General features: G+C 54.5%; 1 protein-coding gene across 3 annotated transcripts in view; it reads right to left on the bottom strand.

The window, feature by feature from the left end:
- Positions 1 to 25,307, bottom strand: part of PRKCB (protein kinase C beta) — a 95,110-nt gene that overhangs the window by 44,956 nt on the left and 24,847 nt on the right. For 2 of the 3 annotated variants that reach the window (XM_032125813.1, XM_032125814.1), the window contains exon 3: positions 9,080 to 9,162. In XM_032125813.1, the coding sequence (XP_031981704.1) occupies positions 9,080 to 9,162 (83 nt within the window). Of the gene's footprint in view, positions 1 to 9,079; positions 9,163 to 10,669; positions 10,719 to 25,307 lie in introns of those variants that run through there. The other variant, XM_032125815.1, reaches the window with a different exon arrangement.

Raw genomic sequence — 25,307 nt, 5'->3', positions numbered from 1 at the left:
TGCAGACCCAGGAGAGCCCAGTTTATCCCTTTATCCCTTGTGCAGGCACCAGGCAAACTCCTGGGCTCCAGCAAGGGTCAGCAGGAGTTAGAGCCAAACAAATCATGGAATCCCAGAATGGTCTGGGTGGGAAGCGACCTTAAAGCCTGTCCCGTTTCATCCCCTGCCATGGGCAGGGACACCTTCCACTATTCCAGGCTGCTCCAAGCCCTGTCCAGCCTGGCCTTGGGCACTTCCAGGGATCCAGGGGCAGCCACAGCTTCTCTGGGCAACCTGTGCCAGTGAAAACTTCCAGAAGAAACAACTCAACACGGAGATAGAATCAAGCACTGGAACAAAGCACTGAGGCAGAGCAAGGGTTTGGCACTTCTTGGTATCTTCCATGCAAGAGAGGACAGTTCTGGGAGCTCGGGAGAGCCTGGAGCAGTGGGGCTGTGCAGAGGAGGCTGCTGGGGCTCCACACCCCTGGGAGCAGCACAGGAAAGAGGGAAGGTTCCGGCACGGAGCAGCTTGATTTCATCTCAGGTTAATTGTTTAAGGGTTAGGGATGAGGCTCAGCTCCCGGCTCCGTCATTTGAGCTGAGCAGCTTTTTAATGGCCTGGAAAGCTGCCCGGGCATTAGCAAAGACACCTTTTCAGGGCACTCCGAGCACAGTAAATAAATAAAGAGTGGAATCAGAAGCGAGCTATAACATCGCTGCCAATACATTCCATCCCCCTGAAATTAATTTCCCAGCACTGTTGCATTGGAGCTTTCAGCTGCATTAATCACCAACATTCTGCTTTATTGCTCAGTACCACAGATAACCCCAACGGCACCCGGGAGGGGGAAAACCAACAGAGCTTCCTTTAACTTGGTCTGTGCAGTGCCAGGGATTGATACAGGCTTCAGCCAAGGCACTGAAACTGGAAATATCTCACATTTTACCTCAAGGAAACGGCTTCCAGACACAGCTCCTAGCGTGGCTCCAGCTAGCAGCTCCTCTGCCAGCAATGGCACAAGGAAGGTTGAGGGGATAAGGGGTCACAATTAACCTGTCCTCTGGACAAGAAGCCAGTTCTGTCCATGACTCTGTACGTCTGAAAGCCTTTTGCATTCCTCAGACATTTGTAAGACAGCAGAGAAAAGACAGCCTGGATTTTAGGCTAGAACAGGAGGTGGGGGGAGTTTCTCCCCATGAAACTTGGCGCAGGCAGCCAAGAGGCAGCCTGGGCTCAACCTTGAGGTGGTCTGGAAGGTTCCTTCCAACCCAAACCATGCTGTGATCCTGATTCCCTTGCCAGTGTCCTGGGAGAGAGGAGGTCTCTGGCTGCCCAGTCCTGCATCCTGCAGAGCCCCTGGGCACCGTGTCCCCCTGCATCAGCCACCACCAGCTTCCCTCAGCAGCGAGACAAGGGCAGGGGGACGCGGGGCAGCTCTGGGAGAAGCCACGTGCCAGCGCGTGACACGAGAGAGATCGCCCCCGAGCGCTCCACTGCTGTGTTCCCTTCCAGAAACAGATATTCCTGTTTAGGCAAGTGAAAGCTTCATTCATTCATAAAAACCACAAGCTTTATGCAAAAGGAGACAATTCCCACTTCATGCGAAGGATGTTGAATTCCCACTGGAACCCAGAGTTCGAGAAGCCAGAGCTGGAAAAGCAAAGTGGCAAAACAGGCTGGGTTCCCCAAACCAGCACCCCCTGCCCAGAGCGGGGATTCACCTTCTGCTCCCACCCCCTGCTCCAGAGAGACCCATACCCAGAGGGGCAAAGCCCAAAGGCTGGGAGGGTGATGGAGCAGCCAGGCCTGCAGAGAACAGCTGCTGGGCTCTGGTGGAGAGTGGCTTGTGTCATCTTGACCAAAGCCTTAGAAAGAGCCAGAAGCTGGCAGTTCTGGGGATCATTTTTGAGCAAGGCTGAAGTCGCTGTACAAAGAGACTATTTTTGTACCACGGAGACAGGACTGACGAGAACACTGCGTATGCAGATGCTGAGACTTAAAACAAGAATGGTTAAAAAGAAGTTTGCCAATAAAAGAAAAACCTCTTCTCCTCCCCCACCAGCGCTGAGCCAGCCTGAAGAACGGGGCAGGAACAGCTTTCTTTGGAGCAGAGCTGGAAAATGCCATGAGGAGAGCCAGTACATGGCGAGGCTCTGCCCTTCCCTTCCCAGCCAGTGCTGCCACAAAGCCAGCATCCTCCGCACTGAGGGATGCACGCCTGGAGCGGGGACTGGGGTGGGAGCCAGGGAAGGCGAGCAGCTGCTGTGGCTTTGAGCAGCAGGCACTGATCCAGCAAAGGTGGCAGAGCCCACCTGGCTTCTGCTCCCCAGTTCGACAGCAGGTTACTGGTCTGACACAAATCCCATCCCTGACCCTGAATAACTGCATTTCAAGTTTCTCCTGTTTCCTTGTGTAAATAAGAAAAAAGTTCCTCCCTGTGAGGGTGGGGAGGCCCTGGCACAGGGTGCCCACAGAAGCTGTGGCTGCCCCTGGATCCCTGGGAGTGTCGAAGGCCAGGTTGGATGGGGCTTGGAGCACCCTGGGATAGTGGAAGGTGTCCCTGCCACCAGCCTCCCAGAGCACTGGAACTCCAAATCTCCTGCAGCAGAGCCTTGGGAAGGGGCAGCTAGACCCACACCGACAGCCAAGGGTGTTTGAAACCTCTGCACTGACATTTGCTGCATTTGACAGAACACAGAGCTTTGTTTCAAGATTAGAGGCTGCTGCTTTCCCTGTCTCATTGCAAAGAAAGCTTTAAATTATCTCTCTGAAGAAGAATTAGCACAGTTCATGTGAAGAGACCATTTTAAAGTGAATTTCATAGTGATTTAAACAGCATAACAGCAAATACAACACAGCCACAGCTTACTGCCTGCACTCAACAAACCCTGGCAGGGACATACACCCAAAATCTTGCATTTGAGTCCCACATTTCCCGTGTGGAAAATCCCCTCGGTATGCAGGGAACAAGCCACAGCAGACAGAAGTGGTCCATCATCCCTTCCAGGGAAAGCATGGATTGCAAGAGGCTGAGTCAGGGGTGGCAGTGTGACTGCTCCAGGTGGCATCCTGCCACTGTGCCAAGTGGTTCTTACAGACAGCAGGATGTGGGAGAGGGGAAGATGAACTGGAGACAACGGCATCCACCAGAGACAGGGACCAGTCCTGCCTGGGAGCTGCTGCCCTGGCCATGCACCTCCTGCATCTCCCCACCTGCCTGCACAGGGCTGGGAAAACACCTTTGGTGAGAAACAGCTCCACGTCCCTGCAAAAACCACGCAAGGACGTTCAGGAACAAGGGAGTGAGAGTGATGGGTGTTTGTGTCAATGAGAAGAGCCACAATAAATCACACAGACAGCACTCAGAGGAGGTTACACACGAGAGCAACACAGGTCCTGTTTGGGGCTCAAGCAGGGGTTGGAACTTGGTGGCCTTTCCAGTCCCTGCCAACTGAATCCAGTCTGTGATTCCATGATTCTGCAGCATCTTTTCTGCCACTCTCTCCTCAGCAGCCTGCCCAAGCCTGTTACACTCTGAAAGCACTTGGACATTGCTGCACCAGTGAGTGACACCAGAACTATTTTTCTGTAGTTTACAGCGTTCCAGCCCCAGACAAGCTCCCAGAGCACAGGGCCCAAAGGCACAGGGGCTGTGCGGGCAGCGGGATGGAGGCAGCATGAGGAGGCAGCTCCTGGGGAAGGACCAGCAGCAGACACAGCCACGGGCACCGGCACCGCGCTGGGGCTGCTCCTGTGTCAAACACAGCCTGCCCCTGGCAGCTCCCAGCAAGTAAATACATTTTTATCGACAAAAGATCTCATCCTCTCGTCAGACAACTGCAGAGGGATATGGATGACAGTTGTTCTTCTCTGGCTGCTGCTGCCAACACCAAATAAAACACTCTCTTTTTCTGAGCAGCAGAAAAAAGCCAAGCTCAGCTGCTCTCCCAGAGCAGCATTTGCATCTCAACATCAGACACGTTTGGTAACTCACACATGCTTTGAGAGTCATTCTATTGCACCTCCAGGAGAGGGGGGCTCCCACAGCACCTTCCCTGCAGCCTCCAGGTGCTGGAACAGCACAGAGACCTCCAAAACACCTCCCTCCTACAGGCTCTCCACTGGTGCCACCCGGGTGGGCACAGGCTGCACCACCCACCTCATCACCTTCCCAGTGAGGGACAAACCCAGCTCAGCTCCAGCCCTGGGACTGCAGAGCCATGGGAAGGGCACGGACTCATCCAGCTGCTCCAGCCCCTCCTTCAGCCAGCAGCTGCATCTGAGCTGGGGTCACCAGATACCCCCTCCCACTCCTGAGACAACAAGAGAAAAGCTGCTCAATCACAGGGCTGAAGCCATGGCAGCCTGGCAGGAGAAAGAGCCGGGCTCCGGCGGGGCCGGGGAAGCACCAGAAGGTGCTGGGAGGGAGCAAGGCAGAGACATCTTCATCCCACGGGAACTGTCAGCGGCTGCCGGCGGAGCAGCGAGCAGGTGCCCTCGCTCCAGGGGCAGATGGCACAGCACGAGTGCTGGAGAAGTTAATTAGCAGGACAACAGAAAGCAGCAAGTTGCAGGAAGGTTGTGAAGATTTGCCAAAGCACCGGCCAGGGCAGCCCAGAAGAACAGGAGCTGTGAGGAGGGATCGGGGTCCTGCGCTCAGAGGCAGCACCTCGGTGAGAGGGGGCCTGGGGCACAGCATGGAACCCTTTCCATGAAGAAATTCTTCCTGAAATTCTTCCTGAAATCCTCTCCCCAAGCACAAAGGGGGACAAATTACATGCAAAATTGAAATGTAGCTACACTGGCCCGTTACCTTCCCAGAGCAACTCTGATATTTATTAACACATCCTGATTAGATGACCTTTAACAGGATCATGCAAAGAAGGTCATTTTAATGATTATTTTGTCTACAATTTAAATAATTATGCATTCTACTAATAGCTCCAGCTATAATTAGGTTTGCCAACTGGAATACATTACACAGGCTGACTCTGGGTCCTGGAGACCTTGCTGTGGGTCAGACAGACACTGGCTGTGGGTCAGACAGACACTGGCTGTGGGTCAGACAGACACTTGCTGTGGGTCACACACTCCAGCCCAGTGGTCACACCAGCTTTGCCTCCTGCCAACAGGAGAGCCAGGAGTGCCAGAGCTGGGAATGGGGAACAGCAGAACTGGACAGGGAGGGGGGTTTGGGCTGCCAGCCCCTACAGAGTACCTCACCAGTTCTCCCTTCAGGAATGCTGGGACAGACCCCAGGCAGACAGGACATCAATGTGGATCCAAAGTTCTGCCATGCCTGCAGACCAGGGTAGCACAAACACAGCTCTGTGTCTGCAGCACCAACGGTTCCAGCTACACCTTCATTCCCTGCTGCAAGAAACAATTAATCTTTCATTTTTTCCTGCTTGGAGACACTATCATGTGTAATTGTCCTCTCTCCCAGATGGAAGGCTCCTGTGCAGAAGGCTTGGCAAGGTTAAACACACAGCCACACTCTCACTCTCCTCAAGGAGGTTCAAACACAACCAGATCAAACAGAAACACCCCAAAGTGGGAGCACTCAACAGTGACAGAGACTCTGACATTTCACTGGTCTCCAGGGATTCTGCTCTGCTCCCCAAGCGTGCAACACCAGCTCCCCGCGGGCTGTCTCTGCATGCACCAACCTCCATCCCCTACAGCACTTCAGCACACCCTGAACTTCCAGCTGAAGAGTTTTAGTTCAGTAATCAGAATTACCCAGTTGTTAAAATGTAAACATTCAGATAGACCATAAGCACTGTATAGATGCAAACTGATTTTCTCCTCAATTCTCCAGCGTTATGAAGACACAGAGATCAAGGAGCTAAGTTAGAAGATATTTTTCTTTTAACAGATTTTTTTTTCCCTGGTCTCCAGGTCTAGGCCACAGGAAAAAGCAGCTCTGGGATCCCAGCTGGCATCAAAGCCCCAGCCCAGGCTGCAGCATCCCTGCACTGCTGAGCTCCCTGCACAGCTCCCTTCCCTCTCCAGCTCAGCAGAACCACTGGCCCATTGTAAGGATGAACCCACTGTGAGGTTTGACACATGCAATAAATTAAACTCCTTCTTTCTGCAGGATTCACTGGAGATTCGTATTTGTGGAAGAGTTCCCAGCTTGCTGCACCAACTGCAAAAACACATCCCTGTAACCAGCACAGGCTGATGCCACCAGATCTGCCACCAGTGCAGGTGGCTCTGGATTCACACCATGGTTATCAGCAACCATGGAGCAGAGGGAAACTCCAGCTTTCCATCATTCAAAGCAAAGCCCCTGTCCCCGGCTCATTCCTGAACCCAATAAGGCATTACTGTATGTTGAAGGAGCTCTTCCTCTCCTGATTCAAAGCTCCTTAAGGATTATATGATTATATAATTATAAATATGATATATTATAGATATAATTATGCTGCTGTAAGAGTGCAAGAGGAGGGAAGCTTGCCCTGCCTGCATCCCCCAGCGACACCACCATGTCAGAGGGGAAGGGGAGAGACCAGAGGGGCTCTGGTGCCCTTTGCTAAAGAGAAAAAAAAAAGAAAAAAAGAAAGGAAAAAAAAGGGAAAAAAAAGAAAGAAAAAAAAAGCGCTATAAAAGGGCCATTTTCTCCCTGCTTTAGTCCCAAGAGCTACATTCCCTCTTCATTTCCAGAAGTTAAGTATTAAAAGATTAATTGACAGTGCTGGGCAGCTGTTACCTGTCTGCCGCCTGTGCCATGCTGCTGATGCTCCCCCAGGGATAACAGTGAGTGACAGGGAATGTGACCAAGGGCCTTTACACCAGCCCTGGTATCGAGTGGGGTCTGTTAAATTTGTGACAATTTTATTTAGACCCTTCCCTTCCCAGGCAGAGGCTGCCCACAGTCACCCAGAGCTGCCGCAGAGACCAGCTGGGACCTGGCTGCCCGAGGGCCCCTCGCTGTCCTCGTGTGCCACAGCTCGGGCAGGTCTGGTGGGAGGGAAGGCAAAACGTCCTGTGTGTGTTCCCTCAGCCAAAGCTCTGCGGGGACAGGTGGAGCGTCCCCCGGCACCTGCAGCCACCCGCTGCCGTCCAGGAGCTGCGTGGGGCTGTGGCAGTGCCAGCACAGGCAGGCAGCTGCATCCCGGCCCTGCCCGCTGCCAAGCCTCATCTGCCTCGAGCAAGGTGAAGGGATTTCAGCATTTCTGCCTCCCCGGGCACCCACCCGGCCGCTCCCAGGGCCACCCACAGCCGTGGGCCGGTGTCCCCTCGCCGGCACCCGCTCAGCTGGCGCGGGAGCTGGGGCTCTGCTCAGCCACCAACTCCTTCCCCCTCACACTGCACCTAAAGCCTTACAAGCAAGATTCCACCTCGGCACGCTCAAGGAGCTCAATGCCTGTCAAAGCAGGTGGATCCGGATGGGTGACATTCACCTCCCACAGCCCGAAGCGGGTCACAGCGTGCGACGCGCCGGGGCCCCGCTGCCTCTGTCTGCGCGTGTTTGAGATGACAGAGAACAAAGTGTGAGTGTCAGAGCTGCAGTCACACGCCCAGAGGGAACCTCGCAGTGCCACATCATGTCACAGCAAAGGGCTGTAAAACCCCCCGGCACCGCCGGCTTTCCACGGAGGGAGCGCGGCACACGCGGGGACAGAGCTCGGCCACATCCCACAGAGGGACACGGACACCTGCACTGCCTGGGTGGCCAGGCTCGACCCTCAGGGAACGGATCACCCCCCCACCACCATTCCCTCATCTTTTCGTGCCTTCTCAGCTCTCCTTGCCCTGTTTCAGCAGCGGCGGCAGCAGGGGGTGAAACCGCCCGGAAGAAGGGCAGAGACATGTCGGAAGCTGAGGAGTTCAAAGCCATCAATCACATCCCTCTCCTGCAGCTCCATCCCCTCCAGCGACCCGCTCCGGGCCAGGGGACTGGGACAGCGCTGTGCGCACACACACAGACACCACTGCTCCCCTGCACAGATCCCGATAGTGCCACAGGCACCGGAGATGGAAGAGGGATGCTCCCAGTATCCCAGGCAAGCCTCTCTCCAGGCAGGCAGCAGCTCCTGCCCACGCCTCCCCTGGCAGTCCCTGCTTGTCCCCGGCACAGGAAGCCCTCAGGGGCTTCTGTCCTGTGGGCGACAGCAGTGCCACCCTGCCACCTCCTCCTGGGTTTGCTGCACCGGGGGTGGAGGAAGAGCCGTCGGTGCCGAAGCTGCTCTGTGGAGGCTGCACAGACACCACAGCTCATGAGTGGGGGACAGCCACCACCCGAGCCCAGAACAAACCTCGCCAACTGCTGATGCCCCCTGAGAGCCTCATCCCTCCCCAAGCACCCTCTCTCCCCGTCACAGGGCACAGCCCCATTTTGGGAGGGCGACCGACAATGCGTGTTTAGCCTCCACCTTCCGCAGCCTGTTATGCCGCCTGCTCCCACCACTTCTATTTTTAAGGGTGAGAGTTGTGGTGCTCTGTCGTTTCCCCAATTTGAGCTCCTCTCTCCCAGCAGTTCCCCAAATTAGCCAGTTTCCACGGTAAAACACAGAACCTGCCAGACGGACCTGAATGGCGCTGGCAGAGCCGGGCTGGGGAGCCCAGCTCTGCTGCCCCCAAGCCAGGGGATCCACCAGGAAAGAAAATCCTCGGGGAAATAAGGATGGGGACTTAGCCAGCAAGCGTTTGGGTGGTTTTCTGGCACAAGGGATAGAAGGACATTGGGGCAAGGCTGCAGGCTCAGCCCCAAAGGGAAACCTCTGCCTCCCCACATATTCCCTCTGCTCTGCTGAGCACAAGTTATTGGGTAGTTTGAGTGTTTTAGGTATCACAGAAATGTATGAGAGTCCCCAGAACTATGGAATCCCCATCCCTGAAGGGATTTAAAAGCCATGTGGGTGTGGCACGTGGGGATGTGGGGTAGCAGTGACCTTGGAAGTGCTGGGGAATGGTGATCTTAGACTCAATCATAGTGGCTTTTCCTACCTAAACCATCCCATAAATTAGAGATGCCTGTGAAACAACAGCCCAGGCATGCCCTCAGCAAAGGAAGCTGGAGGAGCATCTTCTCCAAGTGCTGTGAAGCCCAGTGAGCCCCCGGCCCTGCTGTGCCCAGGGCTGTACTTACATCCGAGGCAGGGCCCTTGTCGGCACCAGGGCAGGAGAAGGTGACGAACTCATGGCACCGCTTGTGCACCACAAAGCAGCAAACTGCAAAGAGAACACAGGGACAGGGTCAGGGGCATGGCACAGGATTGGCACCACGAGAGCCAAGAGTTAACAAAACAAACCACGGTTATGTTGGATTTCCGAGCAGTCCCAGGAGGTTTTTTAAGCAAACCTGTGGCAGATTTTTAAACCTTATGGAACATCCCCAACCAGACCAGGCATTTTGGTAAAACTCAGCAGAACAAAGTGTTGCGTGAACGTCAGAGGAGGGCTGGGAACACTTCTGTTCCTCTGAGCTCATTGTCACTCGCGGCACACGCTCTGAGGTCACCGCCGGGAATAAAAAGAGGGAGAATCTGGCGTTCGCGGGTATCTGAGCTGAAAAGTGCATGTGGCCAAAAATGGAAGATTGTACTGAAGGGAACAGGTGGGCAATTTTCCTCCCACAGCTCTGCTTTTCTTCAGCATCTCCCCAGCCTCCGTTTGCCAGACCAGAAGACACGCACATCTTCCTCCCCTCACACACGTCAATGACAGCATTGCCCTTCTGGGAACGGCACAGGGAAATCAATCCCAACATGCCACTGCCCAGACTTCCAGGCAGAAGTATCCAGAGCTAAACCCCCACCCCCTAAACCACCAAACCCTTTCAGCACATGCCAGTCTGAAGTTGCCAGCACTACTTCTGCAGTTTGTGCAGACAAAGCACTGTATTTCAAGGCTGATTTTTTCCCCAAATGCCAAATAAGCACCTCACCTTCAGTGACAGATCTTAAAGAATCATTTGTCACTGTTGATAACTTCAGTTGATGGGCCAGATCCTCCTCCAAGGGTCTCAGCCCCTCTGACCCTGCAGCTGGAGGTGGCAGCACTGCTGGGGCTCCCCAGGTCTGGGGAACAGTGGCACCACCTCGCAGCCCATGTCACCTCTGTCACCTCCTGGGTGCCAGGTCTGGCCTGGGTCCACCCATGCTCTGCATCCACACTACGCTCCAGAGATGCTCAGCTCCAAGCATCCATCCCATGCCCCGTCCCACAGGATGAGACCTCACCTCCAAGGGGCCCAAAGGGAGCCCAGGCAGGAATGGAGCAAATGGAACAGGTTCTGATTCTGAGGGAAGCCTGGGCACCACACTCGGCTCTGCCTCAGGGCTCTCCCATCTACCACATCCTTTTCCCAAGAGCTGTAGCTACACTGAATGAAAGCCTGTGAAAGATGAGGAGCAGGGACTGAGGTTTGGAGACAGAGCACAGGAATCAAACTGAGCTGTGCAAGAATGGAGCAGGTTCCAGTTGCAGCAATATGGGACTTCTCCTAAGGAACAAGGAAAAGGCAAGTGACATTGGCCATGATCCTCACAATCCCCTCTTTGTGCCCTGCTACATCCAGCTGTAAATTTGTTTTTCTTTTCACATTTTCCATTGTGAAAAAAAACAAACCCAGAAGGCTTTAGAGACAGAACAGCTGCCAAGAACTCTCTCCTTGCAGGACCTCTCACTTGCTTTTCTGAGTCAAACAAACAAACATTTTCTTGAAAGCGTTGCTCACCATTTCTGTCATTTGTATATGGAGACAGAAGCATCTGGGAAGCAGGAAAGAAGAAATTAGAACTCTATTAGCAGGGATTTCTCCTGAAGTGTGTGTACAAACTCAGTAAGCTCCATGACACCCCGAGCACAGGTGCTGGCGGAGGGTGGGCGCTGCTGCCAGAGGCTGGGCTGTGGAGGGAGCTTCCCAATGGAGCTGGGATCATTCCAGCTCCACAGAGGAAACCAGAGTCCCACAGAGCAGAACTTATCATGGAATGGTTTGGGTTGGAAGGGACCTTAAAGGCCATCCCTGGAAGTGTCCAAGGCCAAGTTGGGCAGGGCTTGGAACAACCTGGGATAGTGGAAGGTGTCCCTGCCTGTGCCAGAGGTGGGACTAGATGAGCTTTAAGGTCCCTTCCCACTCAAATCATTCCAGGATTCTGTGATTCTAATCTATGGTAAGGATAATCCATTGGAAGATGGGCCAGCAGAACACTCTCCTACACATCCAAGGCAAACCTGAGCTCTCTGCCCATGGCAGTGGTGGGGGCTTTGCATCTACTACTTCAAAGGAAGCTCCACAAGCCTCAGAAGGATCCACTGGAACACTTCTCACATGCTTAGGTGAGTGCTCCATCTACGCAAAAGGAAAACAGGGCCAAGAGAATGAATCAGGAGCAGGATCTCATGTCAGCAATCCTGTCTCAGCTCCTAAACGTGACCTGCCCAATGGATATGAGGAGGCTGCATAGATCTTTCCACTGCCGTGCCCTCCTGCTGTCATCACACTTCAGCAGTTTAAGCCCATGTCTTTGTCAGTTCAGAAACCCCAGCACGAGCAGCAGCTTTCCCAGGTTGCTAATTAGACAGTTAATTTGTAAATCTTATTATTTGGATAATAAAGTTATCAAATCCCACTGGTGAGCTACAAACATCCCAAGTCATTTGTACACAACAAGAATGAAAGATTAACCTTTCCCATTCCTTACTGCATAATGCAGGCGTGTTTCCTGGCCCTAAACTCTCCTTCAGAGCCAGCTCCATTACAGGGGGCTTGGGAGACATCCCTGTCCTGGGAGAAGCGAAGGATACAAACCCTATGGAAGGTAAGAGGCAGAGCCCTGAGCTCAGCAACTCTCTACGGCCTTAAGAGATTTGCTGGAATGCACATTTTTTACAGCAGCCCCAGCACAACGCCTCAGGTCTGAAAAGATTTGCACTAAAACATCAGGGCAAGGTCACACACCTCTATTCCCTGGGATCCTGACACAGTCCTGGGAAGAAAGAGCTCCTGGAAGGTTGGGTTTGAGAGCTAAGAAACCACACCAGCAACAGGGCATTCTCAAACCCTAGGAAACAGTCTTATTGTGGAGGATGAAAAAGAGAGAAAATGCTAGAAAATGCTAACACAGTATTGCTTAAATATATACATACACACACACACACACAGAAAGGCGTTTTGGCTTAAACCACTGCTCAAAAACCCTCCAGAAAAACCATAAAGCAGTTTCCCTGCTGATTGCCTACTGATTCCAGAAGCTGCCAATCAGAAAAACCACAAAATGTGTTCCAGGCGTTTGAAGGTTGCAGAGCACGCGTCTGGCTGCAGCTCCAGCATGGGAAGGGTTATCCTGGGGAAGGGACCCGTGGGGCAGCTCAGCAGAGCATCCCCAGCTCCAGCTGCCGAAGGTTCAGGGTGTTCCCCGGGAGGCAGCAGGACAGGCTGCAGAATTCCAGCTTTAAGCAGCAGCGTGGGGCCGGGAGCAGTTGGCTGCCTGCATGGTTTGGAACGATGCTGCAAATTCCTGCAGCAGCAGAAGCTGCAGCGAGTCCTCGGCAGCGGCTCTGACAGCTGCTGATCCCGGGAGCAGCATTCCCAGCCCAGCCCTGCACATGCTCCTTGCTCCTGCAGGATATTCCCTCCTCTCCTGTTTACACCATGTGAACAAGCTCAGAAGCGTTTCCCTGCCATCCCTCACCTCACACGCTCCCTCTCCCCTCACACGCTCGGGCACTTTGCCCAAAGATACGACAATGTCCAAAGATTTGCTCTCCGAATACAAAATCCTTCCTAGGCCAGAGTTTCTGCCCAGGAAAAGCCCTTTATCAAAACTTTAAGCTCTTTACACTGGCACCAGGCTACCCTGGGAGCCAGCCCAACACAAGCAAAGGTATTCCCAGGAATATGAAATCCCAGGAAAGGCTCAGGTCAGTGTTTTATTGGCAAACACCTGAGACTGCTGAGCCCATCCTGGAGAGCCAAGGGAGAGCACAAACCTGTGGCATCCCTGGCACATGGAGGAGTGAGGCTGGCTCAGGGTGACAAATGCTCTCGTGCCCCTGCTCACTCCCAGCCTGGCACATGGGATCGGATTAGTCCCATCTCCCACACGGAACATCCTTAGCTGCAGGAAGGTATCCAGCCCTCTCCAGAGCCCAGCACCGTGACAAATGGCTTCCTGCAGGAATGAACCCTGCCTGGCAGTCCACGGAGCAGCCCTGCCTTCCACTTGAGCTCCATTTGTTGCTCTAATTTCATTGCATGAACTCCTTGTCCCAATGTTCTGAAGAAGGGAATAATCAATTTTTCCGAGTCCTTCATGAAATGAATAATTCAGGGCTGTCACCTCTTATGCCTCCTGAGTCCACCCCTTCCCAGAACACACATTCCCACTGAAGAGAAGCCTTTGTTCCCCTGTCAGGCCAGGGAGAGGTCTGGAAACACCAGGAACAGTCTTGGATACAGCATGTCAAGCAAGGGAGACAGATGGAGAGTTAACAGAGACAGAAGAAGGTTCAAGCAAGATTCATCTAAAAATCAAAGCCAGGGAGGAGTTCAACCATCCCCAGGGAGCTGACGGAGCTGAGCTTTGGCAGATGGCTCCAGTATCAGGGAAGCTCAAAGATTATTTCAAGCGTGTGTAGCTGCTCCCTTCCAACCTGTGGATATTCTCGTTTGGATAACGTCTCCACTTCCCAACGAACAACAGCTTTAGGAAACAGCTTGGAATTCAGATTAGCAAAACTGAAGAAAACAGAAGAACACCAAAAAAAAGACTTTTTAAAGGAGCTTTGTGCTGCTCCACCTACGCTGGGCAAACCCCTGGGGTCAGAGGTACCAGCCTGGCACCGGTGAGGGACCAAAACACGCCCCAGACAAGGCTGCCCACGACTTTCCATTCCATGGTAAAAAATCAGACTCACGACATCAAACAGAGGCAGTGAAGCATGGTAATCATAAAATAAGGGGAAAGAAGGGCTCCAGGAGGGGAAGTCCTGAATTTCTGACAGCGCTTTACAGCTTTTAATCACTTAGAGCACACAGAGAGAGAAGCTGAGCTAAAATTTGTGCTCTTTGGATTTAATCCCCAGCTTTGGTTAAAAGCTTTCTGGGGTTCTTACAGCACAACAATCTTCAGCTCCTCAGACTTCAGTGGTTTTCCCAGCGTCAGCTCCAGAGAGACACACTAAGAACAACCATGATCCACAGGGATTTTTGGACAGCACCGGGAACAGGCACAGGGATGTCGAGGGGCTACCACAGGTCCAGGCTCGTGTGCTGGGTGCTCCTTGGCTGCAGGACAAAGGGAGGGACACCAAGGGCCCCGCCCTCCCTCCCTGGGTCTGTGTCTGCTCCAGCACAGCACAGCAACCCCAAGGAACAAGGAGAAACTTCTGTCCCCTGGAAGACACTGGAATTTTGCTGATTTGCCCCACCGGGCACACGGCCCCAGTACAGCGGCATCCCGGCATCGGGATGAGCAGGGAGGTTAAGGGAGAGGACAAAGGGAACCAGGAGAGGAGGAGAGGCCGCTGACTTCAGGGGAAGGATGAAGGAGGGTGCAGGGGTAAGGAGGGTGAAAAGGCATTGCTGCCTGGTTTGGCTGTTTTACAGAAAGGAAGAGACATTTTCCTTAAGGAAAGGGGGGGAAATGGAGGCTCCTCTTCTGTGAGGTCTCCCCAGCTCGTTTCTCTAGAAGGCTCTGATTGCCTGAACAGCTACAAAGATTTCAATCCCAGGGAGTGATTCTTCCCCAGCCTAGTTAATCCTGCACCAGTGGGACACAGAAACCTCCGTCACAGCCCCAAGGGGGCCTAGCCTGGCAAACCAGTGCTGAGAGAGGTGTCATCGAGTTCCAGGAAGATAAAACTGCATTTCCTGGGGTTTCTGAAGCAAAAGCAGCAGGATGTATCTTTTTTAAGTTATACAATCTTCCAGCCATCACAAAAGCAATTGGCACTGTCTCTTCTGCTCTCCGGGAGATTCTGGCAGCGGTGCCTGAAGCAGGGACCACACAAGACCCTACACAACAGGCCCAGCACTCCTCATCCCAGGCTGGCTTCTGGAGACTGATGGAGCATGGACACAAAGACGTGGGGGATCAGGGCCTCCCCAAGTCCCTTGGCCAATGCCATATCCCATTTTGAAGGGAGACAAGGATGTTCCAGCTCCTCCTGGCCCCCCCAAGGCCTTTCCAGTGAGGAGCTCAGTGACAGGAATTAGATGCCTGAAGAGCAGGAATCCTGTTCTGTGCAAATCCCTGTTAGGAAAAGGGCAGACTGAAATATCCTCATTTATTTAGGCTCCTCATCTGCCCAAAAACCCAGGTCCAGGCTTTTTGCTCATATGTCCCATTGACTCTACAAGGAAAACTCTCAGTTGTCCAGGAAAACTGATCCCTCACTCTTCTGCCCGTTTGCTCTTTGGGAGGGGAAGAGGGGCGACTTCAACTCTTGAGCAAGAGCCCCAGGATGCTGCAGAAGGGCCCTGTCTCCCCAGCCTGCACCCGCTGCCCCACGCCCCCACATGGGGCTGGAGCTATTTCCAGAGACACAAAGACATTAATTTTACATTAGAGAGCCTGTCCCGGCTGCAAGAAAATCAGCTCAGAATTTAAATACTTCATCAGCATTTCTGCCATCCTGAGCTGTAACAGAGATTCACTTTCAGGCTGAATAATTCAGCCCCGTGTGGCCCTGGGCAGCACGGGGACCGAGCGGCCGCCGCCGCTGTGCCAGGGGGAACCAGCTCAGGGGCCAGCAGGGCTGTGCCCTGACCCCCAGTGGGGACACCCCCAGGCCCTCGGGAGGGGCAGGATGTGCTGGCAGAGTGGCAGCTCAAGGCACACTCAGTTGTCCCCATATCCCCCTGCAGGCTCTGACCCCAGCACAGCCCCCAGACAGTCCCAGCAGCATCCACAGCTCCCCCAGGGAATCGCTTGAGCAGCTGATTTCTCCTCATGCTGCAGTGCCAGCCCCTGAAAGGCACTTGGGGTTCAGAGCCCCCAGCACAGCCCTGGGGAGCAGCAGGCTGTGTCTCCATGCAGCGTGAGCAGTGCTCACGAGCTCCTATTTCCCTGTGAGATTTGGGGGCTTGGGAAAATGCAAAGAATACAAAGCAAATGGAGCTTTGCAGGAGGGGAAACAGGAGCCTTGGTGCTCCCTGTGCGTCTGGAGGGTGGAGAGACCCCAGAGATGCAGGGTCAGACACCTGCCCCCGGCTCCCGCAGTTCCAACCCAGCTTCCAGGGAATGCCACCATCCAACGCCAAGCTGCAGCAGCATTCTGCTATCAGAGCTGGGTACAACTGGCACCTGCAGCCTCCTGGGTAAGACCTTGTCAACAAAACTCCTGTGAATCCAGTGCCCACAGTGCCCAACAGCAGAACCAGCCCCAGCAGCTGGGGAGGAGGGGGAGGGAGGCTGCTCTCTGCCTGTGCTTCTGAAAGGGACATCTTTAACATTCCTCTTTTTTCATTGAAAGGGGTTGAGTATTTTGAGCCCAGCCACGTGCTTTTAGAAGGACTTCATGAACAAAACACCCAAAACCGCCTGCAGTTTTCCATGAAATACCATAATGAATTGACAACATCCCCTGCATGACAATGAATGTGCTGGAGCCAGGCGGGATGAGGAGCATCAATCATCCCCGGCAGTGGAAGAGGAGTGGGTGGGGACGGGGACGATGAGAGCAGCAGCGCTTGGATCAGGGAGAGATCTTCATTCTCCCACCGCATGTGCCAGAGCCACACCTAGAGCCACGTCCAGGCTCTAGGACAGGGCTGCCTGGGCAGAGGGGCTGCTCCAGGAAGCAGCACAAGTGATGCAGCTGGCCCAGATTTTGTGGCTCTTGCTGGCACAGGAACCTGTGCCACATTCAGATGCGGCAGAGGGTGAGTCTCTCCACCCAGGACATGGCAGAAGTCCAGCTCCTGCTTTCTCTTCAAATTGCAAAAAGCTGCTTGGGAGCAGCGGGCAGAGCATCCCAACATCCAAAGACACCCTGGGGGAACAGCTCTTCCCTGCCCTGTGCCTGTCCCTGGACCATGCAGGTGCACGGCCGAGTCCCACCACAAAACAAGCTATGGAGAGACCAACAGCAGCTCCTGGAGAACTCTCAGAGGGACTCTTTGCAGCTTGGGGGTGGTTGCAGGGCATGCAGACACCACATTGCCCCACTCACCCACTCCCCAAATCCTGCTGCCCCAGGACACAGCAGGGAAGCTCAAAGCCAGGGAAAGGAAGCGGGCACTGTTCCCCTGCAGGCACCTTTGTCCCTGCACAGACCCACGCACAGGGCAGGGAAGCTCCAGCCGAGTGCTCCCACACTCCCACCCTGACAGGAGTCCTGCAGCAACGGGAGGGGAGCGTGCTTCCCCCAGTCCTTAATTACAGCCAGGTCACACACTGCAGCAACAATAACAGGTAATTTTTCAAGTTGGAATTTGGTTCTTTCCATGTTAACAATCCTCTATAACTTGTTTCTTAAAAGCCTGGATTATGAGCCCCATGCTCCCGCGTGGAGAGAAGGTTGGCACGGTGAGAAGGACACGCTGGGCTGCAGGGGACAGCCCCAGACCTGGGGCTACCATGGTCAAGGCAAGCAGAGACACTGATGATTTGGGGATCACAGGCATTGGAGAAGGAACAGCCAGGTGCTGGCCAAGGTCAGGCAGAGGAGAAGCTTCTGAGATGCAGAACTGATGGACAGCCTTGGTGTGTACCTTAGACAGATGGGGACAGGCACTGAGGACACTCTGCAGCCCCCTCTGACCCAGTGCCTCTGCAAGGGGCTGGGGCCTGGGTCCCTGGGGACATCCCTGAGGACATCCCTGGTGGCTGCAGCCAGCTCCAGTCACAAACACCCACACACCAGCTTGAGGACCAGCCCCAGCCCCCCAACGACACCCTCAGCATCTCCACCAGCGAGAGATGAAAAATAAGTACTCTGTGATTAATCAAAGCCCCGAGGGAGCAGATTAAACAGTCTTGGCAATTAGTTCTGGATTTCTTACGAAGGCACTGGAAGACAGTGGAAAGCTGCTGCAGTCCCTGAGGATGAGCACTGAGTCCTCCTAAAACCCTGCACCAGTTACACAACTCGCCGCGCGCTGTGGCGATGTGTTAAATTACAGATGGTCTCAATTAAAAGTGCAGAGATGGAAAGGAGGCTTGGAAAAAAAAACCTCCACACGAGAAGAAAGAGAAGATCATTAAAAACTGGGCAGCCTACTTTGACTCTGGTGACCTGGTAATTTAATATTGTAATTGAAACTCTGGGTCAGACTCTTGAGAGGAGGGAGAAATATGGAAAGGTATCCTGGCAGGATCAGTGCTGCCCAGACGAGAGGTCAGGCATTAGGAGAGGGCAGTCCCAGCACAGATAACCCGCCACCAACCCAGCTTTGGCTCTTGCAGCTCCAAGCCCCAGAAGATGCCTGCTCGCCTGCTTTGAAGCCATTCCTTTTTGTCACAGCGTACTAATCCTGTTCAAGGCAGATAAAAACCCCGTCCGCAAGTGCTAATAACGTAACTCAGTTAAAGCTGGATTTTGTAGCTTATCTCGAAGACAGAGAGGGGAACTTCACTCCCATTTTCTTCCTCACATCCCCCCCCCTTCCCCCCTAATTTTTAATATTCTGAGCACTATCTTATTTCCAAAAGCAGAGACCAAGTGGCACTGCCCAGAGGACACTGCCCGCACCTCTAAACAGGTGAGGAGGCTCAGGACCATCAGGTTGGTGAAGAGTCTTTCAGCACCCAAAGGGTCCCAATTCCAGCTCTGCCTGCAGCTGGTGCCCACCCAGTTCTCCCAGCACTGGTGCCACAAACGCCCCAGCGGTGGCCAGAGCCAGAGTGAACAACCAGAGGTGGCTCCAGCCTGGGGACAGGGACACCCCGCTAAGGTGAGGGGATTAGGGAGCCCTTCCAAAGGGTTCTTTCCCTTCCAGAGCCCTCACCTTCCCTCCAGAAGCTTGTGACCAGTGAGCCAAGAGCTGGAGTTCAACACCAGCCCCACAAATGTCAACAATTTAAACTCTTTGAACAAAACACCATCAAGAGCAGACCATGAACGCAGAGTGACTGTGCAGCAAGGGCTGGGAGCCATTTATACACTGCTAGAGAGCACAGGCTGTAATCCTGCTCCCCTCTGCATTTCTAAAAAAAACCAGAACACTGCATGGTCCCTTTGCTTTCCAGGAAGTGCAGAAAACAAAAATAATCATGAATACAACAGAAACATTTTTTTTGTGTCCGATATGAAGAGTAATGACTTCCCTGCTGCTGCCTCAGGCTTATTTTGAGCTGGCAGCATCTTAGGAGGGTTTGTTCTCCATACACCAAGCGATGTTTGAAGGGTTTCTTGAACACCCAGGAACGTGAACAGGTCCATTTAACTACAAGTGAAAGCATCAATTAGCCAGGGCCCTCGTAAGGTGAGGCTGCCTACAGAGGATTTATTCAAAGTTCCAATTGTGTTGTTGTGCACAGCCCTGGGTTTCCAATACCAACCACTGACCGTGTCCCCTCTGCGGCCACACCACCAGCACAGCACTTTTCTGGTGACCAGGAACAGGAACCCATGGCATGAACTTGAACCAGATAGTTTGAAAGATCCCTCCCAATCCATAAAGTGCCCTGGCAGCACTTTAAGCCCAGGCACAAACAGCTCCTGTCATAACACACCTCCTGTCCACATCACTGAGCAAATGGAGTGGTCAGACAATCTCAAGACACTTTTCTGTCCACCTCTGGCCTCTCTCCTGTTGCACACTAGGTTCTGTCCCAGCTGAGCAGTCACCAGGACACTGCTGGGCACCAGTGGCCACTGGAGGGCTGGAGCCCAGCACAGTGTGTCCTTCAGCACCTTCACTTCCACCTGGTCAACACACAGGAACCCCCCAACCAACAGAGTGCGCAGAGCAGGTGTGGCTGCCCCACGATCCCTGGAAGTGCCCAAGGCCAGGCTGGACAGGGCTTGGAGCAACCTGGGATAGTGGAAATGTCCCTGCCCATGGCAGGGGTGGCACCGGATGAGCTTTGAAGTCCCTTCCAACCCAAACCATTCTGGGATTCTGTGAACTTATCCAGACAAACATTATCCAGCATATTTCCTGCTCCTGCATGGTGGGAAGCCAGAAAACATCCAGGGAAGCTGGCTGCTGAAGCTGCTCCCCTGCCTCCAGCACAGGAGAGAGGCCAACTGGACTTGTCTTGTCATCTCAACCCCTTCCTCCCACTGCACAACACAGGCTCAGCACCACCCTGACACAGGACAGGGCTTCCCTTGGCTTTGCATTGTCCCAAGCCTCCCCATGAGAGCAGCGTGTCCCCAGACCTCTGCAGCTGAGGGGGTTCAGAGGGGCCGCAGCGGCTGGAACCTGCACCCCCCAGCACCCCCCAACACAGCCCAGCACAGCAGCCCCCAGCACCGCCCAGCACAGCCCAGCATCCCCCCCAGCACCCCCCCAACACAGCCCAGCACAGCAGCCCCCAGCACCGCCCAGCACAGCCCAGCATCCCCCCCAGCACCCCCCCAACACAGCCCAGCACCCCCAGCACAGCCCAGCACCCCCAGCACCCCCCAACACAGCCCAGCAGCCCCCAGCACCCCCCAGCACAGCCCAGCATCCCCCCCACCACAGCCCAGCACCGCCCCAGCACCCTCCAGCACCCCCAGCCCAGCACCCCCCAACACAGCCCAGCACCCCCCAGCACCCCCCAGCTCCGCTCGCCCAGCCCCGGCAGCGTTATCACAGCAGCTCCATCTGCTCGGGCAGTGCTGACTCACAGTCCCCACGCTCCACCCCGGCCCCCCACGCTCTGCACCCTCCCACAGCACCCAGCCTGGGGGGCTGAGCACCCAGCAGCCACCCCGGGAGCCACAGACTCAGCCATGGGCATTAAGGCTGTTTTAAAATAGATGAAGAATAAAATCAAGCATTATTTGGCCCTCGCTGTCTCTGCTTTGAAGAGCTCCCTGCTACCACTGTGGGAGGATCAAACACCCCAGGCTGCCGCAGGCAGGGGAGGGATGTTTCCGTCACCAGTTCTCACCAAAGGACCCCCCTAAAAAGCCACCAGCAGCTCTCACGCCCCAGCACAGAGTCTCCGAACAAACACCCCTCAGTCAGCACCAGGAGCCAGGCGGCGCCCAGGGAAGCAGCAGCAGCCCAGGGCAAAGGGAGGGAAGGCTGGAGAGCCCCCTCCCACCACCGGGGCACGCCAGGGTGGGCAGTGGGTCAGATTATCAACAAGCACAACAGCAGAGCCATGGCCAGGGACTCCTGTGGCAGACGAGGCCCTGTCACACACCCACAGGATGTTTGTCTGGAGCCGGGATTTGTCCCGAGCACACACCAGGTGTGTGGCTGAGCACAGGACAGAGCTTGGCTGCCCCAGCCTGAGCAGACACGCCTGATCCCATGGAGGGCAGAGGCACAGACCCTGCTGAGGAATTGTTCAGGGGGTGCCCCTTAGGAACAAATTGTTCCTATTCTCCAAATCCTGTTCAAACCAGCAGCAGCCAGGTCGGTCACAGATCTGTCCTGGTGATGCACCTGGCAGGATCCAGCTGCTGAGCAGCATCCCCTGTGCATCCCTGCACCCCGGGGTCCCTCTGCCAGCACCGTCCCAGAGCCATCACCCGCAAGGGCACAGTGTGGAGCAGAGGTGGCACCAGGCAGTGCTTGCAGGAGCAGGGTGAGCTCCAGCTCCCTAAAGCAGCCAAAAGCTCCAGCTTTACGTAACAAACTGGATGCTAAGAGGGAAGGACATGCTGGGGTAGGAGATGCTGTGGCTGAGGCTCCCAGGGAAGGGCTCTGCCGAAGGCTCCCGAGCTGCAGCCCTACACAGGACATGCCAGAGGACAGGTCAGCAGCCCTGGCACAGTTTTCAGGGACAATGTGCTATTTTGTAAACACATTGCTATGCCAGGTGCTCTCTTAACCCCATCACCCAGGGCTGACCCTCCAGCACTTGTGCCAAAGTGTCAGGGAAAAGGAATGAGGGGAGGGATCCTGGGGATTACCAGGCACCTTCAAGACCCCCTTCCCAGCCAGCCTCCAACCACCTCTTCATCCCTCAGGTGAAATCCTCCCAGAAGCACCACACTGGAAAATATTTCACACACTCGCCTAATTTCCCCATAAAAATGGGAAATGAGACCATCCCAACCCTTGCTGAAGTCACAGCCTCTCCCCACTGCTCCTTCCTCTCCCTCCTCCTGCAGTGCTCCAGTCCTAGTTTGTGTTGTGAAGAAACTCCCACGGGATTTGTCCTGGGACAGCCGATCCCTCGGAAAGCCTCGGAGCGCTGCCTCCCACCAGAAGACAAGACGAGAGCTGGTGAGGAGAGCAGGCAAAAACACATCACAGAAAAATCTCAATGATTTGGAAAACTTCCAATCAAGGAAAAAAACATTTATCAAGCAAAGGCCTTTTCACATGAGAACAAACAGCAGCGCTGGGGATCAAGGGCAGCCTGGGCAGAGCCAAAGTCCAAGGAAAAGATGGATGGATGCCTGCAGGGATCCTGGCGACAGCGAGGCTGAGCTCAGGGCAGCAGGGGCTCTCAGGGGGACACAGCAGCACCAGGCAGCCTCCCAGACAAGTCTCACCCCACAGACACTGCTGTGCCCACTTCAGGCATAAATCAGGAACGGACAGAGCTGGGCACAGAGCTGCAACCCTCTCCAGTTTTGTTCCAGCAATAACCCTGCCCCTCCCTGCTGTCAGACCTCTCCAAACTACAGCCCCTGCACAGGGGCTGTGGGGAGCAGGGGCTGGGTGATGGAGCACTCCAGTAATGACTAGAGCATCCATAACCTGCCTTCCACTTTATTTCAACCCTGCTCAGCCCTGAACTTTTGGGAGGGAGGGAGCTGCCAAGATAAGAAACGCTGCCACTTCCTCTGCAGGAAACAACAGCTCTGTGAAGAGAGGGCTGTAGCAGGGCAGCTCCAGCAGCGGCACATGGTGATGGGGCAGAAAGCCTTGGGCCACCCAGAGGATGCTCATTCCCAGCTCCTGGTGAGGGTTTAGCTTTCCTTGGCTTGGTTTATGCTCATCCTGCCGGTGAGGCAGATCCTGGCCAAGCCAGGGCAGCAGGGCCTGGCACACGGCTCACCCTCACTGCCAGCCCAGCCTGGCTGGACCTCGTGAGGCTTTGGGATCACCTGGCACCTTGCTGGGGCACGGAGAAGGGAGAGAAGGAGGGGAGGATTGCTTGCTGCTCTCCTGGGGCCCAGCCAGGAGAGGAATGCTCACTTCCCGGGAGAGGTTTGCCAGCAGCACCATGAACAGCAGAGCCCCTCGGCACTGGCCCTCACAAGACGAGCGCTCCCACGCTGCAGCCCCCACAGCCGCAGCAAGGGCAGCGCCTTACACGGGGTCTGCTTGGCTTCCCCCCGGACAACAGGCCATTATCTCCCGACAGGCTGGAGCGCCGGGTGTTATTGCACAGCAACATCTCTGCCTTGAAGACATTCAAAGGGCTGCAGCTGGCAAGATGCTCGTGTACTTGGCACCGTGTTTGATGCTCCACGGATAAGATATTAAAAGAACATTTCCAACATGCAGATTTACTGTGTCTGCTCCCTCCCCGCTCCAGCCAGAGCTGTTTAGAACAGGGTTTTATTGATGCTGCCAGACAGGCAGGAGGAGTCACCTTGCTACGAGAGGAGTGGGCAGCTCTGTCCCAGGGATCTGTCTGTCCCTGCCCCCAGCTTCCCCCAGGGAAGCTCTGGGATGCAGCAGCACGTGGGACGAGCTCAGGAACCTGCTCAAGGTGATGGCCATGGAGAGCTGGGACAGAGGAGCACCAGCCCTTGGCCAAGGTCAGTGGAGAAGGTGAAATCAGACACTACCTACAGGATCACATTAAGGGAAGTGTTTTAAAACACACTGCTGGGGAGCAGGAAGTCAAACCTGCTTCATGTTTTACCTTATTTTAAAAGAAATTGTTTAGGTGAATTTTATTTTAACAAAGTGGCTGAAGCACTTGTCTTCTGCTGTCCTAAAAAACTCCAACCCAGGGACTGAGTTTGCTGTTCGTGGGGAACAGTCCTGTGCAATTACACACCACTGGGTTCAATGAGAACATTATCTGGGCTGGCAGCTCGAGGAGGAGGAGGAGGAGAGGAGGAAAGAGAGTTTTATTTACATGGAGCTCTGCAAAGAGCTTTCCTGGCTCACTTTGCCCGTCCACGTCCCTGCTGGCCAATACGACTTTATTAATGTTTACGATATGCCCTACTTTTTAATGCGGCTCTGTCCCGCTGAAAGAATCCATTTGCATTTTTAATGAAATTTGGATAAGCAATTTAGCTGGATCCCCAGCTCGCCAGGCTCCAGAAGCACCACCCAAAGCCCAGAGAACACAGCCTCCGGAGCTCCTGCCAGCCCTGGTGTCACCCGGAGTAGCCCTGGAGCCAAGAGGGGACATTTCATCCCAATTCTGTGCTGGCACAGCTGGCACAGCACCCACCCCGCCCCAGCCATCGTGCCCAGAGGCAGCTTTACATCCAGTCTATTTTAATAGAGGAATAAAGGGGAAAGCTCCATACATAAGAGACTAAGTGGGACAATAAAAATCTGTGAGCTCACCCGAAATGTCTCCCAGCTGTTCTGCAGCACTTCAGAGGAACAAAATAGGGCAGATTTCAGAAATACTGAGTTGTGCTTGTGTGTCCCCAGCCAGGATCTGCAGTTCACACCGGCCTCTTCCCGGGTGCCCTTTGCTAAGCAGGTGAGAAGAGAGGAACCTCTCTGCCGAGCCCTGAGGAGCTGTCAGCAGAGCCAGGACAAGAAGGAACAGAAGCTCCTGGTAACTCCTTGAAATTTGCAGCTCCGGCTCCCACAGTGAGCAGCAGCCCCCAGCTGCGTGCCCACCCTCGGCCACACCGGCTCCTCCACGCCAAGTTTTTCTATGCCACCAGTGTGATTTCTGGAATAAAAACCTGATCTTCAGCAGAAGAGACACTCACCCTTTTCCTGTGGCATGCTACAGGGCCAGGCCACCTCGCTAGGGCTGGAAAATCAGCTGCAGCAACTGGATCAAAAATTCCACCCCAATTCCCAGCAATTTCCCCACCTGGAGTTTCCCTTTCCCTTTGGAAGGGATCACGGTGCAGCATCGCCACAGCATCACCCCACTGAGGCACCTCACCCACCCTCCAGTGCCTCACAGCACCTGCAGAGCCCGGGGAATGCTGCAGAGATGGCCCCAACACTGCTCCGCACAGCAGCCTCGTGCATATCCCTGCAGGAAGAACAACGTTCCTGGGAGATAAAAGGCTGCCTGGAATTGCTGGGGTTGAACAAGGAGGCACGAACCCACCACCCCACCACCGCTGTGGGGATGCTCCCCCTCCATGCT

Source organism: Corvus moneduloides, chromosome 16, assembly GCF_009650955.1.
Source record: "Corvus moneduloides isolate bCorMon1 chromosome 16, bCorMon1.pri, whole genome shotgun sequence".
NCBI classification, from domain to species: Eukaryota; Metazoa; Chordata; class Aves; order Passeriformes; family Corvidae; genus Corvus; species Corvus moneduloides.
Note: the sequence above shows the minus strand (reverse complement) of the source record. Positions and strands in the feature narration are given on the sequence as shown.